The sequence below is a fragment of the Neopsephotus bourkii genome, unplaced genomic scaffold (genome assembly GCF_033783945.1).
Source record: "Neopsephotus bourkii isolate Nb327-2 ecotype Australia unplaced genomic scaffold, CSIRO-AGI_Nbou_v1 NB_1628, whole genome shotgun sequence".
Lineage (NCBI taxonomy): Eukaryota > Metazoa > Chordata > Aves > Psittaciformes > Psittacidae > Neopsephotus > Neopsephotus bourkii.
The window spans coordinates 798,166-816,309 of NW_026902103.1; the positions used below are offsets into that span (position 1 = coordinate 798,166).

General features: G+C 36.7%; 1 protein-coding gene across 3 annotated transcripts in view; it reads left to right on the forward strand.

Moving 5' to 3' along the window:
- The window catches only part of PARP8 (poly(ADP-ribose) polymerase family member 8), a 109,127-nt gene that overhangs the window by 58,255 nt on the left and 32,728 nt on the right, over nucleotides 1-18,144 (forward strand). For 2 of the 3 annotated variants that reach the window (XM_061373127.1, XM_061373129.1), the window contains exons 4-11: nucleotides 190-279; nucleotides 1,290-1,360; nucleotides 3,746-3,823; nucleotides 8,605-8,699; nucleotides 12,159-12,219; nucleotides 13,257-13,347; nucleotides 15,798-15,864; nucleotides 17,667-17,792. In XM_061373127.1, the coding sequence (XP_061229111.1) occupies nucleotides 190-279; nucleotides 1,290-1,360; nucleotides 3,746-3,823; nucleotides 8,605-8,699; nucleotides 12,159-12,219; nucleotides 13,257-13,347; nucleotides 15,798-15,864; nucleotides 17,667-17,792 (679 nt within the window). The remainder of the gene's footprint in view (nucleotides 1-189; nucleotides 280-1,289; nucleotides 1,361-3,745; nucleotides 3,824-8,604; nucleotides 8,700-12,158; nucleotides 12,220-13,256; nucleotides 13,348-15,797; nucleotides 15,865-17,666; nucleotides 17,793-18,144) is intronic. The other variant, XM_061373126.1, reaches the window with a different exon arrangement.

Genomic DNA, 18,144 nt, shown 5'->3' on the forward strand with positions numbered 1-18,144 from the left:
ATCCTTTTAGTATTTACTTTTTTTTTTCATTAGCAGCCTCAATAGGAAAATGAGGAAGATGATAGTGCTCATCTTCACCAGCCATCTGGGGAGTGGTTCCTTATGGTTCAAGGGTGGGACGGGCTTTGTGGGAACTGGTTGGCAGAACACAACTGGACTTCAACATGCACGGGTGTTTTTCTTTTGCAGATAACACTTATGTTTCCAGTTCTGATAACGACGAAGATGTATTAGTTACAACAGAGCCAATTCCAGTAATTTTCCACCAAATCGCTACAGGTAATCTTATGTACCAAGTGTTTTATTGAGTTCGTAATCTGTAAGGAAAGATAGGATGTTGCCTGCCCTTAAAGGGAGATAAGTTAATGTGCACAGTTACACAGTTTACGATTTTTTCACATTCTTGGTGTAGTAAATTGTCCTATATTTCATAATAGAAGAAATTAAAATATTTCTTTTGGGGATCACCATGATTGTGTAGGCAGGATGTATTTTATCCTTTTAATGTCTTTCAGTCTGTGCTAAAGCAATTCTCCTTGGATATTGTTAGAGGTGCTTAATACTTTCCAATTATAAGTTTTCATGCTTGCTTGCTTAAAACTTCACTAAATCTTCACAACTGGGGATGAAACAGTCTATAACTATCATTGTCTCCCATGAATTATTTCAGGAAATTTTGAATAAAATGGTCCAGCTGTTTCACTAAGTTAGACTATAAAAACCAAATATATTTTTTCCAGAGAGCAGTCTTAATTCTGGCAGTTCTTGAGATAGGAACTCTTGACTTTGCAGTCTTTTTATTATTATTACAATGTTTTAGGGCTTTTAGGGCGTAACACAAAATTACTTTAAATTCCACTGGAAAACCAGTATGATCTTCAGTCTCTAATCTCATTTTTACTGATGTAAATCAAGACTAATTTTACTAAAGTCAGTGCAGTGGCACACAAACAAAAACTGGCCATTTTAGTCAGAAGATAAATTTTACTCTCAAAATTTCAGTAACTTAAAAAGAAATATAGCCTGTAATTTAAAATAGAATAAAAACTATGTCTTGTGTAGAAAATGATATGATTAAATTTTGCTGGGGGAGTATGATTTTTCATTCTTTAATAAAGTATACAAAATTAGTAAATGACCCTAAATTGTAAATCACAGATTGGGAAAAACAAATCTCCTAGGTGGACCAGCTGAATTTCATTTCACAGTTAAAAATATTAGTATTCTGAAATACAGGGTCTTCTATTTCACATTTTTCACAAATTTTCATATTTTCCTTTTTTTTAAAGAATTAAGAAAAACGAGTGACGTCAACTATTGCTTATCCATAAAATCAAAATTACAGAGGGAGAATGGAGAGGTATGTATTTCATGTATCACATTTTAACAGAAGCTTTTTTAAGAAACCATAGAAAATAATAAAGTGTAAATGTTTACTATATCATGCCAAATGTGTGCACATGCAAGCTCTGCACATTTCACTTGTTAGAAGATGAATAGTTCCCTGGGTTTCATACCTAGATTAACCAGTGAATCACTTAGTTGGGATAGGGATGCTCCCTTCACGGTTTTCACATTTACTTCATTTTTGTTCAACATTGGTATAGACCCCATCTGCCTTAAAAATACATCTCTTCTGGAGAAGTAGATCATGATTCCATCATCTTATAATCTAATCCTTCACACAGCATCATACCCCATTTATTAGCTCACTGCTTCTTTGTTTCCCCTACAGCAGCCCTAGAGCTGTAGACCCCTGCTTGACTCTATTCACCATAAGTAGAGTCTGGAGCATTCAGGCCTTCCAGTCATGGTTGTATTTTTGTTGTACCTCTGGTATGGGTCACTCACATCTCACAGAGACTTTAGCTCAAGTACAGAGTGGCACTACAGTGAACTCTGCAGGGCTTGGTAGTGTTACAGGCTCAAAGAAAATACCCCATAGGCTCCTACCCCAAGCAGGAATTGACCATTATATCAATAAAGAATTCCCTTGGTAAGGCTGGTTGCTGAGTTTCTTGATGACTGTTTTTTAAGCATCTGTGTTTGATCCTAGAAAGGGAAGATAAAGCATGGCCAGATACACTGAAGTGTATGGTTGGGTTTTTTAGTAGATGAGACCTGATTTGTTGTAAAATGCTGCACTGGAAGTACTTTACTTCTACTGCCTTGTCATTGCATTCACTGCTTAGTAAACTAGAAAAGTTCAAACACAGGAGGAATTTACCTATTTGGTTAAAAGCCTGAGATATATTTAGCTTCAATGTGACAGAGTTTAAGCTTCTATTTTGTTTTAGTTGGATGTTTAATGAGGCACTTAAATATGAAATTACTGGGGAAAAGAAACTTTAAAGAAGTCTTTAACACTGGCCATTTCTATTGGCTAGAGGTTTGGTTAGGGTGAGATTGGTTTGTCACTGTTCTAGTGTGAGAGTTTCATTTCTCTTGGGTTTGTGTTGAATTTTTGTTCTGTTAAGTTCTGTTTTAACACACACTTCCCCTTGAGCTAAGGTTATTATAAACAAAGAAGACTAAAGTCACTTTGTTTCTTTTCAAAGAAGTAGAAGCAGATTATTTTTTTTTATGCCTTGTCACAGAAAATTGCTGTGAAATTGGCTGAGATACAGTTTTTGTTCTATAAATGTGTACAGTGAATAGAGCTGGAATTTAGATGCAAAGGTAGGGAAATAGGATTAGAAGGTTCGACCACAGAAACTGATGATAGGGTATGTTTGACATCTATGACTATATGGGATTTAGAGGTAACTTTAATTCTTTGATTCATTCATCTGATTTCCATTTCATTATGGCAGTTCTGTGCAGAACATAAGTACAAAATAAACAGTGAGTATATCATGGTCAGGTTGAAGCAAAGAATTATGACTTTAACAGGTGTTCTTTAGGGTATCCTTATCAGCACAGGGCCTAGAAATCATACATGGGTTGTGTGAAACAAGAACTAATATCTTCAAGCAATTATATGATTATAAGTAAAGGTTCCATTGGTGGGAAGGAGAATATAACACTTCAGCTCATGCTGAGATGCAGTCTGTACAAGGATCAGTTCTATTTACTTGAATACAATTACTCACAGCACAGCCTACTCAGAGTAGGTTTTACTTGAGTAAGCATATTACTTATCCTTCATTTTCAAGGTCTCAGATCAGAAGCCATCAGAAAATTAAGTATGAACTTCTCTGGCAACAGGCTGGAACGTCTGTTAAAAATAATAGTTAAGCAGCAATCTGTCAGTTTTTCACAGAAAGGAATTTAAGAGATCCTATGCTTGGTCATGATTTGCTTAAACTGTTTAAATTGATTTACCATAATAAATAAATTAAAATTTTATTAGGTCACTCAAACACCAAATTAAGCCCAGAACCTGTCTTGGTGGGTAAATTATGCTTTGTTTAGCAAAAGAACAGAGTGAAGTATGCCTGCATAGTCTGTGGAATTCCCCAGTTTCTTAAAACACCACGCTGTGTCTGTAGCCAGACAAATTAATATATGTCCAGCTTATTTTCAGGGTATTTTCAGGTACCCAGTTGGTAGGTGCTTATTTTACCTTCGCTGTTCTTAAAACAGACCTTTAGTACTTACCTGGAAAAATGGTACTAGAAGGTCCCTTAATAAACGGTACTATAAGCTTATTGGTAAAAACATAATTCCTTTAGTTCTAATTAGAACTATAAATGCAAGATAAGCATATCGCTTGTATCATTGTTAACTATCGTTTTCCATTAAGGAGTCACGGCACAACAGCACAGTTGAAGAAGACTCTGAAGGAGATAATGATTCTGAGGAGTTTTATTATGGTGGACAGGTAATGGGGGAAATTTTTGCACAAGTTTCAATAGATCAGTCTTTGAAAGCTTCTGTTATTCATTCCATTGTAAATTTATTATAATAATGAATTTCTTATGTTTATTCAACATCAAATAGAACACCATGTGTATATATACACAGTATTTCATTGCAGAAATATTGAATATGTTACACTGTATAATTATATCAAATTTTAAATTAGTTTGTTTACATTTGCAAAGCTCTAAGAATAGAAAACACGGGTAATCTTCAGAACATTTGAAAATAGAGGCCAGTTGCTTACTTCCAGGAAACAGTCACTCTTCAAAGCTTATCCTGTTATTGATACAAATGTGAAGTCAGGCTGGATCCAAGTCTTTTTCCTTCTGGAGGAATGCCATTTTGTAAAGTCAAAACCACTGCAATTTAATGATGAAAATGGTTATTACAAAACAATTTTGATATAGGCAATAGTCCATTCTTTTTCTGAGATGAACAGTTAAATTTACCTTGAAAAATGCTATGTATTTTCAGATGAATACACTGCACTGTCTCTTCCCTTCTTGTTCCTTCAGCAGAATCAGTTATTATTACATTCTCTTATGTACTGGGAAATAAGATCTCTTAATCTCTTTTCCTTTTACAGTGTCAGTAGAGTGCTTCATGCTGCTAGTCTCTTTATTCAGATTTTTCTAATATTTTTAGTCTAACTGTTGCCCCAAAGGGTTCATTCCTTGCTTGTGTTATTAGAACTGTATATTTCAATGAACATTTTAATGAATTATGGTTGCTGTTTGTGGAAGTTGTTACTGCCTCAGCCTTGTGGCTGAAGCCGCCCGTGCCCTGGGTGCAGAGCCAAGGCAGCAGGAGCATGCCAGCCGTGCCAGCTGGTTGGGTTGGTGCAGAAAGCGTGGGATGCTGATGAGCAGGACATCAGCGAGCCTCGTCTCGTGCAGAGCCAATAGCGTGGTGGGGTTTCAACACGAAATATATGTTGAGTTGCTTTATTCTAACAAAAAAAACCAAACTTACACACCCCTAAAAGGCTGTTAAAAGTGAAACTGGAACTGAAAGACTGTATTTTCAGTGTCAGAAATAACTGACATGCAGTATTGACTCATGGTCGTTTTAGAAATGACTGCAGGAATTGCTTCCTTTTAGCTGCTGACTCCTGCATCCCCACAGAGCACACGGGAGGACTGTGTGCACATGCTTCAGTGCAAACAGCAATGTCTTACTTTAATCTTACCTGAGAGGAAAAAAAAGTCTTCTGATTTTCCCCTGTAGTGATGAGTTGTGTGTACTGGCTCCATTTTTCAGCTATAGCAGAAAGGGCGGTAACCTCAAGGTGAAGGAAAAGGCAACAAACAGTGCTTATTTCTTAAACCAGCTCTAATACATTTGGTAAAGGATGCCTTCCAGAGCCCAAATGAATGAATAAATATTAACTCTGAGATACAAACACAGAGAGCAGTGCATAATTTTGTAAGGTGTAAAAGAGCTGTGTAATAGGCAATACTGATTAGAATTTAGTTTTCTTATATTTGAAGTATAAGATACATTATATTGTATTGTCATTTTCTTAAGGTAATATGTTTCACTGAAGGAATTACAAATGGCAAAAACTCCCCAGTTAGATCAGCAGTAAAAATAAAATATGAGATGACTGTGAATGTCTTGAGTAAAGAATATTCAAAAAGCAAAACAAGGAGAACAAACTAAAAGACATTATAGAATGTATATTTAACAAGAGAGAAAAAGGGAAATTTTGAATTTAAAATTTCATGGTCGAAACAAAATTCTAAGGAAGACCGGTAGAATTAAAGAAAATATTGAGGACTCAGAAAACGAATAAGAAAACTGGTAATGAGCGTCATCCTTTGAAAGATAAAGAAAGCAGGCCTTTTTCAGGTAAAGTAAGTGTTATTAAGTGTGTACCACATATGTTCAAATGACAAAATAGGTGACTGTATATGTGGGGAACAAGCAAAGCAAGCTACTTAACTTGAGACAAGTGTCTGCTGTGCCTGCAGAGAAAGGGGACAAAAATTCTTACTTTAGCAACTAGAGGAAAAAAATGCCAGTGTAACTGTGTGCAATACAGTTGGGAAATGCAGAGGTCAGGGATAATTCTTAAAGTTTCTAAGTGTTTACAGCTGGAAAGACAAGAAAGCATCTGATGATGAAACAAGGACCATGGAGAAATGGCATTTGATGGGCAGTGAAAGCAAGATGCAATCTTTTGGTCATAAGTTAAATGTATCTGTTTCCCAAGCACCTGCTTGTAATCCTCCCTAAGGATTTGATGGTTAAATACTTTAAAGTAGCTAAGTGGTTCAATAGCCTAAAGCCAATTGATTTACAGTGGGATTAAGGTCTGTAAATCACTTAATCTCCTTTAAAAACACAACCTTTGTCATTAGGTGGGACTGAATTGGGTCTCAGATTAAAAATGCAGAGTTTCTAATTACAGACCTTTCAGATACAGCAAAGTTACAAGATTTTTAGCTTTTACATGCACTTTCTCTGAGATTGTTAATTCTTAATTTGAATTTGTGTTTTCTACATTTGCAAACGAGAACAGGATATTGAAACAGTAATACAGCTTCCTTTGGTGCTCTCTCTCCCACTCTGTTGTGCTTCAGTTACAGGAATACTTGCAAAGGCAGATACACGAAATTTGGCAGTCTCCTTTGCATACATAAGCATGTCTGTGGCACTAATTCAGGGGTGGAAAATATCATACTGTGGTCTTACAATTTTTGTTGCCTTTTTGAGTTCATAACCTCTTACCGTCAGAAAATAGATTGGAGAAAGCATTCTATTGAGCTACGTGTTCTGCACGGTGTTCCTTTGGGATTTTACTATTATTCATGCATAAGACTGATTAAAAATATGTGGTGTAGGTCCCACAAAGGTAGTGAGTACACCACAGCTACAATTTGTGAAATGATTGCTGTGCTTTCTTTGTAAGTAGGACAGCTGTTACTTCTGCATCTTTAAAGAATTCATTTTTGCATGTAAAAAGGATTAGTTTGCTCCTACGTAAAGTGGGGGAAAAATATAATAATGGTTTTCTTTTTATACTCTTCTACTTGAAAAATTGTTCTGACATGCCTGCCCAAACAGGGGAAGGAGTCTTGGCTTTTTTTCTTCTGGTCATGAATATCATTGATACCACTGATAAACATATATCACTGGTATGCTGATGAATTCTGCGCCTTATATTTAAAGAGTTCTAAGTCTAATCAAATAATTTTTTGCTAGTTTTTGCATGTAGAAAGTGATCAGCTGATTACTATTTTAATTCTAATTGAAATTATTTAATTAGATTTAAAAGTACATATCTAGATATCAGAGCTGCAAATGTCACTGCACTGGTCTACAGATTTGGATGTACAAATGGAAGAAACAGTACTGCAGTTAGATACGGTTGCTGCAGTAGCAAACATTCACTGCAGGAATTCCTGTATGAAGATATACATGTCTAAAAGCATCAGTTACACTCTTATGCTTTGCTTTCTGCATTTTTTTTTGAAGCTACAAGCCAAATCCTACTCTCATTTCTGTATCTGTCCAAATCCAGGGAGTTCATCAACTTTTGTGGAATTACTGTCATTCTAACTGTTGTAAAGAAATAGAATTAAGTTCACACAATCGAGAGCATATTGCTTAACAGGGAAATAGTAATAGACTGTGAACAGATTGTTCTAAGTCTAAAGAGGTATTTTGGTCCTTGTGAAAGATAGGATGATATTAATTACTGTGACATCCTACAGTCCAGCCAAACTAGCTCACAAGTTTTGCTTATTAAACTAAAAGAGAGAGAATTCTGACTGTATGTAAGGAAGAAATACTTTACAATGAGGGTGGTAAAATCCTGGCACAGGTTGCCCAGAGAGGTGGGGGATGCATCATCCCTGGAGATACTTAAGACTAATCTGTATGTGGTTCTGGGCAACCTGACCTAGATGAAGATGTTCCTGCTTATGACAGGGCATTGGAGTAGATGACCTTTGGTGGTCCCTTCCAACCCAAACTATTCTATGATTCTACGATTCTATGATTCTATCCTGCAAGCACTAACACAATGTTTTCAATTTTTCATATAGAATTTGAAAAATATGGGGATAATTTCTAAATACATGTTTCTTTATACATTTCCTGGTAAAATACTAAAAATGAGAAAGTGTTCTTTAATTTTCTTTTTTCAGTTGATACCATTGCACTGGTGGATAGAATACAGCCAGTGGATCAACTCGAAATGTAACTTTGATGCTGTGACACTTGGTGTATAGAATAGATTCATGCTTCTCTTGTTAAGCCCAAGCCATTTTGTGTCTAGTACATATGGGAGTGTGACAGCAACCAAGAGGGATCAAACCTTTGGCCTGTAGTGTTGAACTGGGGTGATATGACTGGGGAGATCTAGTTCTTCTCCTACTTACCAGTCTTAAAAATGCAGAAGTGCCCCAGAACTGATCCCAGGACAATACAAGAGAGAGGATGAGTCATTTGCAGCTTCTTTTCCCACAAACAAGAGTGGAAGCCTCAAAAATTTTGATGCAGGAGTGGGACCCTTAAAAAATTTTGATGCAGAGATGCCTGCTTAGTAAATCTCATTACTTAGCAGAATTAGGCCACGTACGTGCTTCAGCTTGTCAACACAGTGTCCTTTCTAAACATTGCGTTAAGGAATCTTAATGCAGCGTATTTTTGCAGGGGAAACTTTCACGAGCCTACATCAGGTGCCAGTAATGAAGTAAATAAGAACTCCCAGGATATTTTTCTCCCCGACAGGTTAGCTATGATGGAGAACTTCACAAGCACCCTCAGCTGGAGGCTGATTTGACAGCAGTGAGAGAGATCTATGGACCTAATGCAGTATCTCTCAGGTATGGTACTGACCTTTACATATTGTGGAACCTTTAATGTTTAGGAGACTGAGTTATTTCTGGACCTTCCCTGACTACCAGAGCACAAGTCTCTTCTGGTGATTTCTGCATATTGTATGGCTAAAAGAAGGAGCATTGCTGGCAAGCAATGATGCTTTCTTGGGAGGTGTTGGGGTGGTTGAGTGCTGATTTAACTGGCTGTGCTCAAAGCATGCCCTGGCAGCCTGTTACAAAGCATCACTGTGTTCTGCAGTTCAGTTGGTATTTGATCGGGCTGTTGTATTTTCTTGGAAATTACTATTCAGTATTACTCTAAACCCTTGTTAAACTCCTGTTCTGTCATATTCTGTCTTTTGTCCTGGAGGTGAACAAGAGGAATGATAAGAGGTTTAGTAAATGTTTTCCCTAGGGAAAGATTGAAGGAATTGGATTTGTCTAGTCTGGGAAAAAGAGAAGACCTAATAACAGTCCTTCTTTCAAAGAAGCTGTTTGTAGATAGGAGGAGTAATCAAGTGTTCTCATCTTGAGAGGGACAATAAGAAACTAGCTGTGCTAGCAACAAACAAGAATTCATTAGGTTTTAGGAAAACTTTCTAACTGTGGTAATTTAAAGTATCCTACACAAGGAGGTGGTGGAACACAGTCACAGCTGAATTGCACAGGTTAATTATGCCAGAATTCTGTGGACATATATGGCATATGGTTCTATGATATTTTTATTACACTTCTGGTCTTTTATAACTTCATTGTCCATCTCTGTAATCTTAATGATATAATTACAATAACACATAGGCAAGATGTAGCAGATCTGTCAGATGTATTACAGAGAAAATCTCAAAGTTGCACATACCAACTAATTAGATACAGAGAATATAATAAATTTAGGCATACATATATTGCAAGTAACAATTCCCATTAACCTCTAAACAATAAGATCTGTTATTTTTGTCTGAGAGATCATGTATACAACTAAGGTGTGCTATGCCTTTTGAAATTAAATGGAAATTTCATTACATTTCAAGGACCTGTGGAATTAAATTCCAAATAGTTGTGTATGGCCTTAGGAAATGAATGAGATAAATGTTTAGTTGCCAAACTGATAACTATGAAATTGAGAATACCTTGTTGATACGCTCCCTCAGGCTCCTAAAACTGTAACACTATATGTAACCTTTCAAAAACTTAATGCATCTAATTTATTTTATCAACTATTTGCATTGGAATCAGTGTGATCTCATTGAGCAGTGTGATCTCATTGTGGCTGCTTTTGGCATGTGAAAAATCTTCATGCTTCTTCCACTCCATGGCAGTTGAAAATACTTCTAAATTATTGGAAATGAAAAACACATCATTAAGCATTGTTTCATCCCTCTCCTGCAGCTCCCCTTCTCTGTGGAGAGAGAAGTCTCTCTGACAGTTACACCCTCTAAGACGCTCATTTCCTACACAGTTTACCCTCTTTTAGTAGTCTCTTGCTGTCATATTGCCATAGTCTCTTGCAGTAGTCAGCTGCAAGTAGAAAATGTATACCTGCATGCTTTTCACAACTGCCCTTTCTGGCCATGGAAACCACCAAAGACCTCTGATCAACTGATCGAAACATCAGTTTCTATTTGCGTTGCTTATGTACTGATGGTCAAAGGACCTCTGGGATCTTGAAAATCAGGATGTGTTCATGGAACTCTTGTAGGAAGCAGCTGTTATAAGAAAACATAATTTCTTCCTCCCTTTCAGCTTTCTTCCTCCTTTTCAGCTTGGGGAAATAAAACTAGAGTCAGCATCATGTGTCTAAAATCCATTTCCTAGGGTCATAATAGAGTGGGGCCTCAGAGGTTTCAGTGAGTATGGAAATTCTGCAGTTATAGATTACTTATATCTTAGCATGTCTTCCACTAATATTTCTGTGTTTCATTAGTTCAGCTGTGCTCCTGTTTAATGTATCAAATTATGCTTGTTCACAGCCTTTTGCATCTCAGTCATAACATCAGTCTGCATTCCTAAATATTACTTAAGACTTCATAAAGATCTGTTCTGTGGATCTTCTGAAAAATTAACAAAAATAATCTGAGGCCACTGGTGTGTAGGATAGTGCCAAGGCCATTCAATAGGTGGAGAATTTCTCTGTTTCAAAGACAGGTTTTTAGTGAGCTGTAGGAGGTCAGTGAGCCCCTCTACAGCTTTGGGTGAGCTCTGGAGCAGCTCTCAGGGTGGCTGGGGACCCTCCAGATAACACAGCCTTGACCAACAGTTTATGTGCCCTATGATTGCCACATGTGGACATGTCTGATCTAGAGAGAGACTTTGCGTTTGCCCTTACCCAAGAGAACCAATGGGATGCCAAGGTTTAGCAGAATGGGTTTCCTCCACCAAGCTTCACAAGACGTTAAGGCATTTCCAGTGCAAGCTAGGTCTGTACCAAGGGCTGAGAGGCCACTTTGAAAAGTCATAGTTATAGTCACAATATTTTTGTATTTCAAAATTACCTTGTCAACTTATTTATGCACAACTGCTACTATGGACTTAGTCGTTTAATAGAAAAGTGTGGAAGTCACTGTGAGAACAAGCATATTAATGCAGTGCAAAGAAAAAAACCACTAGTGACTAGAAGCTAATCTGTGAAAAATTGAGAGTGATTGTACTTTTCCAATGTTGTCCACTTAAGTAATTTATATGAAAATGAAAGCAGGTTTTTTATTTAGGTTTATGAATGAGTATTTTCTATCCTTGTTGTTCAGAAGTCTTCAAGTACTTCAAGTACTTCCCCTTCAAGTTCAAGGAGGGCAATAGAATGAGTCAGAAAATAAAAAGCAGAGAAGCCACACTTTAATTGTAAGATTTCAGATGGCAAAGAAACACCTATAAGCATAAATTAAATCTAAACCTCAGGGATACCAGCAATACCACACATAACAGATAAAATAAGGTAACTATCGCCTAGAGCATGTTACAGGGCAGTCTTTATGTTTTGACAAAAAAATGCTTGAATGCGTAGAGCAGTCTCACAGGTATAATATGCCACCCTCTAGGATAGGCTGCATTTGTCATCAGTGATTTATCACAAACCTCTCCTCAGGTTACTGGCTGTTAACCTGAAATATTTTTGAAAATTAACTAGGGTTTTCTTTTGTCCTTTATAGGAGCAGCATGTTATTATATGTACATTTTTGTTTTCTTGATTTATTTGTTCAACACGAGACAAAAATATGTAACAGCAATGGAGAGAGAATTCGGGGGAATTAGTAGAAAAAAAGATTTAGCCTGTTTAAGCAAAATCCACTGAAAAAATCAGTGCAGCAGTCACCCACTGTGAATATTGATCCAATCTATGTAAATGTTCATTTTATAACCATTCTGATTTTACAGACGAGATTATCCTGCATAAAATCTTTCCTGTTATATGTACTCCTGGGCTGAGTAGTATCTTAGAGAGCTGTAATGTAATGTAATTCTTTCTTTCAGGGAATATGGAGCCATTGATGATGTAGATATTGATCTGCATATTGATGTTAGCTTTCTTGATGTAAGTAATCTAATCACAGTATTACATAATGAACATTAATACCCATTTAATTCTCCTACACTTCAGACTCTCTAGACAGCCACCTAGACTTTCTTTTTTTCAGAGTCTTGATCTTCACAAGTGGCTGTCACATTATTGATAGCTACCCAGTGGAAAGGTTTCCTTTTCCTTGTATGACCACATTATTAAAATGCTTTATGGGTTTGTGCATTCTCTTTCAAACATGCTTTGTGTATGATGTTTTAACAGATAGAATTGAGTTACATTTATTTTTTTGCTGTGCTAGACATTAGTTAGGAGAAAGTACTTCGCAGAGTTCTGGAGGGAAGAAGGCTGGAGCAAACCTGTGCACTTCTTAACATCTGCAGCTGAATATGGAGAAGCTTGAGAGGCAGAGGAGGCACAGGACAGTGGTGCTGTAGGCAGGCAGCATGGCTTTTGTAACAGTTATACTGTCATTAACTCTGAACTTACCTCATCTGTGCAGTTGCTTCCAGCCCTCCAAATAGAGAATAAAAATCAGTGTTTTTAGGAACTTCACTAGCTTCTGCACAGATACATCATATTATCAAGTCAGCACAGTGCATAACATAGCTGTTCTTGGGCTTTTCTAAAATATAAAAAAAAAAATGATCATACCTTATTTTAGTCAGTCTAAAGGACCAGAAGTTTCCTTTGCCCTGTGTTTTGGGGTGAGTTTCCTTTCCATCCTTATTTGCTCCTTTGCTTCTCAGCTTTGAAACAGTATCTCTCGATAGATGAAAATGTGTCTGCTTGTACCGTAGATGTAGTGTTGTGTATAAAGCTGTGCTGAGTTTAAATGAGCATACTTAAGAACTGGAAGCAGTCTAACACTATTCTTAGGGGCACCAGCAGGCCATAATTTGCCTTGAATCTCTAGTTTAAAGTAGATTTTCCACGACTCGGTGAATGGATGGATGGTGTTTATAACAACTCTGAGATACACTGACAAAATGCATCAGTTCCTCATGATGGCTAATGATGTCTGTTGGTTTTTTTTTTTTATCTTAACCTAGGAAGAGATTGCTGTGGCTTGGGATGTAATTCGCACAGAGCCTATAATAGTGCGATTGCACTGTTCACTTACACAGTACTTAAATGGCCCAGGTTAGTCACCTGTGTATTCTTTTTATGCCTTGTATGGTGTCTTGGTCCAAACCGTGTAAAAGATGATAGATACTCATTCATTGTCAAATCTTTGACCCTGCATGTGCTTAGATCTACTGCTAATCTACTTGAGAGCAGTCCCACTAGTACTGAAATTATACTTAATGTTTGCATTTGTTAGGCCCTCAGTAATGACATGGACATCTAATTTAAACTTTCATAGATTGATTTTTGGAACTTGTTTTCCTGATATCCTTTGGAATTCAGCTGCTTCTCCTAGGAACTAGGATTAAGAAATAAAGATCTACAGTTTCTAATATATGATTTCCTGATTTGGAAAGTCAGGCATCATCTGCACAGATGAGATATCGCTGGTAAGGTAGACATGCACAGACCTGTGCAGCCCATTGATATGCATTTTTTCATACACCTTTGAAGAATCAGGCCATAATAATTATCCTTTCAGCTTCTGATTTCTGTATGACTTAAATCTGGGAATCTTTAGATTTGATTAAGTGAATAAACCTTCCTCATTAAAGTAAAACTGGTCAACTTCTGAAGAATCAGCTGAAGATTTGGAAACATTCATATGCAGAATTTAACTTCAAATGTATTTTTGCAGTGGTAAGTCATAAGTAAGTTGCAATTTAGATCATAATTTGCCTGGCTTTGGAGGCTTCCAGTACAAGCTGTCAGTTCAGGCTTATATCTGTGGAAGAATTCTGCCTCCAGAAAATGAATAGATATTTCCAGTCATAACATGTTTAGAAAAATCTGTCCCAATGAGCTATTTTAGGATATGTTGCCTGCCGACACTAACTATAAGCTATATTCTGTTCATTCAGATAAGCATTTCAACACATCAATCTTTTTTATTTTTTTTTTCCTTGACTTTGGTCTTTTTGTCTCTATTTTATTGCTTTAATCTTTCTTGTAAATATGCAGATCTTAAAATATGTATTTGCTATATCAGGCAGCAGAGTTAGCATTCAGAGTATTTCTATCAAAATGTAATTTAAAAAATAAAAACGCAGCAAATAAGAGAAGGTGAAGCGTGAAGAGCAGCATGCAGTAAGAAATGATCTAGTGAAATGAGAAGTAACATCAAAATATCTTCTGCACCGCTGGCAAGGTTAAAATGGGAAGCTTAGTTCCCAGTCCTGTAGCTGACTGATTGTGGGGATTGCCTGAATACCAAGAAAGTCAACATCGGGGCCAGAGACAAGTGCTTCAGGGATACTGGTTTTATGAGCTCAGCTGCTGTTGCAGCCATCTCTCTTTATTTACCAGAAAAGCACAGTGAGATCCATCATCTTTTGTATTTAATTCTCTGTGAATTCCTCTCTCCCCTTGTATATGTTTTTTATTGAGACTACCCTATGATAACTTTATGCTACATTTTTTCTCCTATAGTACTTTCTGTTGATCAGTAAAAGAAAAAGAAATGCAGTATACTCCAAAGCACAATAGGGGCATATTAGTACCACCCTGTAGCTGTATGGTGTCTTGATTTTAGTCAGTCATTCTTCTACTTAATAACTTGCCTCATTATTCTATTGTGGACAGTTCCTCCCACATGCATTAGAAAACTGTCTTGAATGAGGATGAATCAGCTGTTGGAAGTACTGGGATGTCTCATCTGGCTGTAGAGCTTAGTAGTCTAGATGTCAGATTTTAAGATTGCTGTTCTAAATATGATGTTTCTCATTGAAAATACCACCCCACCATTGTGTATCCTAAATTTAGCAATCTAAAGACATTGCTACCCCTAATCAAATCATTCTTCCCTTTTGAGAAAGTCATCAGGGTTTTTTTTAAGGAAGAGATTATATTTGAATAATAACATCAGAGAAAGGCTATCTGCAGAGCTTTGAGCTACATGAAATTAGACAGCCAGGTTAGATATATAGTATTTTAATTTTAAACTTAATTTATTAAAGCAAAATTAAAGGATAAACTTTGACATTCTGAATAAAATCAGAATAATAGAGATTATAAAGTACTGATTTATTTTTTTTAATAAGATTTGAACCAACCCCAATTTTTTTTATTTCATTCCTTTTTTTTATTTTACTGTAGTCATTACCATTTTATGTAATATGAAGTATAAAGTCTATTTGTGCTCACAGATGTTTTGGCTGTTGTCCTGCCTTGAGGACCTGAAGATATGCTTTTGTAAATAAAATTAGTGTGAAGAGGTAGATCTGGAAGAATTCAATTTCTAGAATACTTATTTGTAAAACTGCAAATTATGTTATCTGATATTCTGAAAAGGACCATTCATTTCTTAATAGACTTCGATGACATGTCCACATTCACCATTTCTTCAGTGACATTGTCTACAGTAAAAGTCCAGATAGAAACAGGGGCCTTATATACAACTTACATGGTTATGAGTTCTTGATCATTGCTGTATGTTCATATATCAACAATATCTTGTTTTTCTGTAGTGCCAACTGTGGATGTATTTCAGATCTCTACCAAGGAAAGATTTGGGCTCGGACATCAGCTGAAAAAGTAAGTCTAGAAAAGTGTAAACCCCTGTTTTTAGGCAAATACTATACTCTTTTAAGTTCCAGGACCATGTCAAGTAGCATAAAATTTACAGGTTGTCAAGTTGGTGAAGTCAAAGTGGTTTGAACTTGTTTTCTTTATATAAAAAATAACAGGACTTGCCTTTTTAAGTTCAGTTTTGACAGTTGTTCAGGAGAACCTGATTTGTGCTGCCTGCCAGGGCTTTCTGTCACTTTGCTGCCAGTTAGAAAGTAAGCTGAGGAAGTTCAAAAGACTGTAGCTGGGAGTGTTCAATTTCATGTTTCTACTTAGCTGGTGAAGCCTTTGGAGAGGAATCTTTTTGAGCATCATGCTTACCCTAAGGGGGCTTTCATGGTAGCCTCTAGGATGTACCACAGTAATTAGGCCATCTGCAATTTGAGGAGAAGAGGGACGAGTAGCTGGAAAAAATAGTTCCATGTATTCATTTCATGGTACGATTCAGTTTAATATAAATTTGCTGAGTCATCTTTTCACATGTGCTTGTGTATGTGTAATAAAATTACAAGAATATAGGCTTTAATATCTGACCATTACAAAATTAAGAATCATTTAAGAAAAAATTTTTGTTTTCATGTTTGGTGTTTAAAGAAATTCAATACCTCACAAATGTATCAATGTTTTTAAAATCTGTATGGTACGTGACTTTAAAGGAAAAAAATGAAACATTCCCCGAACATCAACTGCCACTTAAAATGTTTCAGTACTTACACTGGCTCTGATTTGTGCACCAGGTAATTACTGAAGGTTCCCATAAGACATTTTCAAGGACATAGCTGCATAACTCACAGGTGAGCAGAAGTCAGAATACCCATCAATCCCATGGCCTCTCTCTTTGAAGATTTATTGAATTTTCTGTAAACTGCCACCCTGACTGTATCACTCAAAGACTCCCACTGCTATGTTAGTCACAAAGTAATTTGGCTTGGAAGGAAGTGCTGGAGGTCAGCTAGTGCAACCTCCTGCTCCAAGTAACACAAACTTCAAAGCTAGATTAGTTGACTCAGAGTCTCAGGCAGTTTAGCTGTGAAATCTTCAACCTTTGTGGATAACCTATTGTACTTAAATTCTTGTGGATGTCTTCTTTGCAGAGCCTTTATGGTTCTTAACTTTCCTTGCTGCAACTTGTCACCACTGACTTTTGCTATCCATCTCTGCGAAGTGTCCAGCTCTGTCTTCTCTATAAACCCTCTTTGAGTAGTATAATATTCAACATCCGTACCTTCATGTTTGTGCCTTAGGAGAAGTTGTGAATGCTCCATCCCTGGCAGTGTTCAAGGCCAGGTTGGACAGAGTCTTGGGTTGCATGGTTTAGTGCGAGGTGTCCCTGCTCATGGCAGGAGGGTTGGAACTAGATGATCATAAGGTCCTTTCCAACCCTAACTATTCTATGATTCTACTTGAGCAGCGTGGGTGTTCTAGCCTACCTTTGTAGTCCCTGGAGAGACAAAAGTGTGTAGTTGTATGTGATACCTTTCAATCAGTTGTATATTTCTATAAGAGACATACCAGCATAAGTCTTGCAGTGTTGTTGACATAGACTGTACTTAGTAAGAGTTCCATGTAAATTGAAGTTGATTATATTTGGGGGAAAAAAAGCCACATTTTTGAGGAGCTGAGGCATCCAACCATCAGTCCAGATACATGCCTATAGAGTGAAGGCATTGCATCATGTGCCCTACACGGTGAGCAGAGAGACCCTAGTATTCAAGTGAGTTATGTCTTGGCTAGGATGAGAAAACCTTTTGTTTTTCCTTGATTTGCAGAATCATGCAGACGTTTGTTACACAACAGTGGAAGAACAGCAAAGAGAAATCTAATTGTACGCACAATAAGAAGGTGTCTGACAAAAAGGTGAAATCCCCCCTGCACATCTTTTCTACATTGCGCAGGTAATAGCAAGGAAAATTACCTTTTACTATCATATCCTGTTCTAAATCCACAGCAGACTTCACAAGGTGAAATGTTGACTTTTCTCCACAGAGAAATGCTCTATTTATATTTTACCTCATGAGTTTCCAGTCCTTGCCTTGCATGATATCAAAAGTGAATTAGGTACTGCAGCTTCTAAGACTATTTGAAGGCAGGGGATTTCAGTTTCCTGCTCTCTCAAAACAGTCATGTTTAATCTAAAAATCAAAGTAATTAATTTTATTTTATTTAACTTCTATTTTTATTAGCTCAGTAGCATTTGGCTATTACTTGAATAGCAAGAATGTAAGCATAAGTGATATATACAAGTAA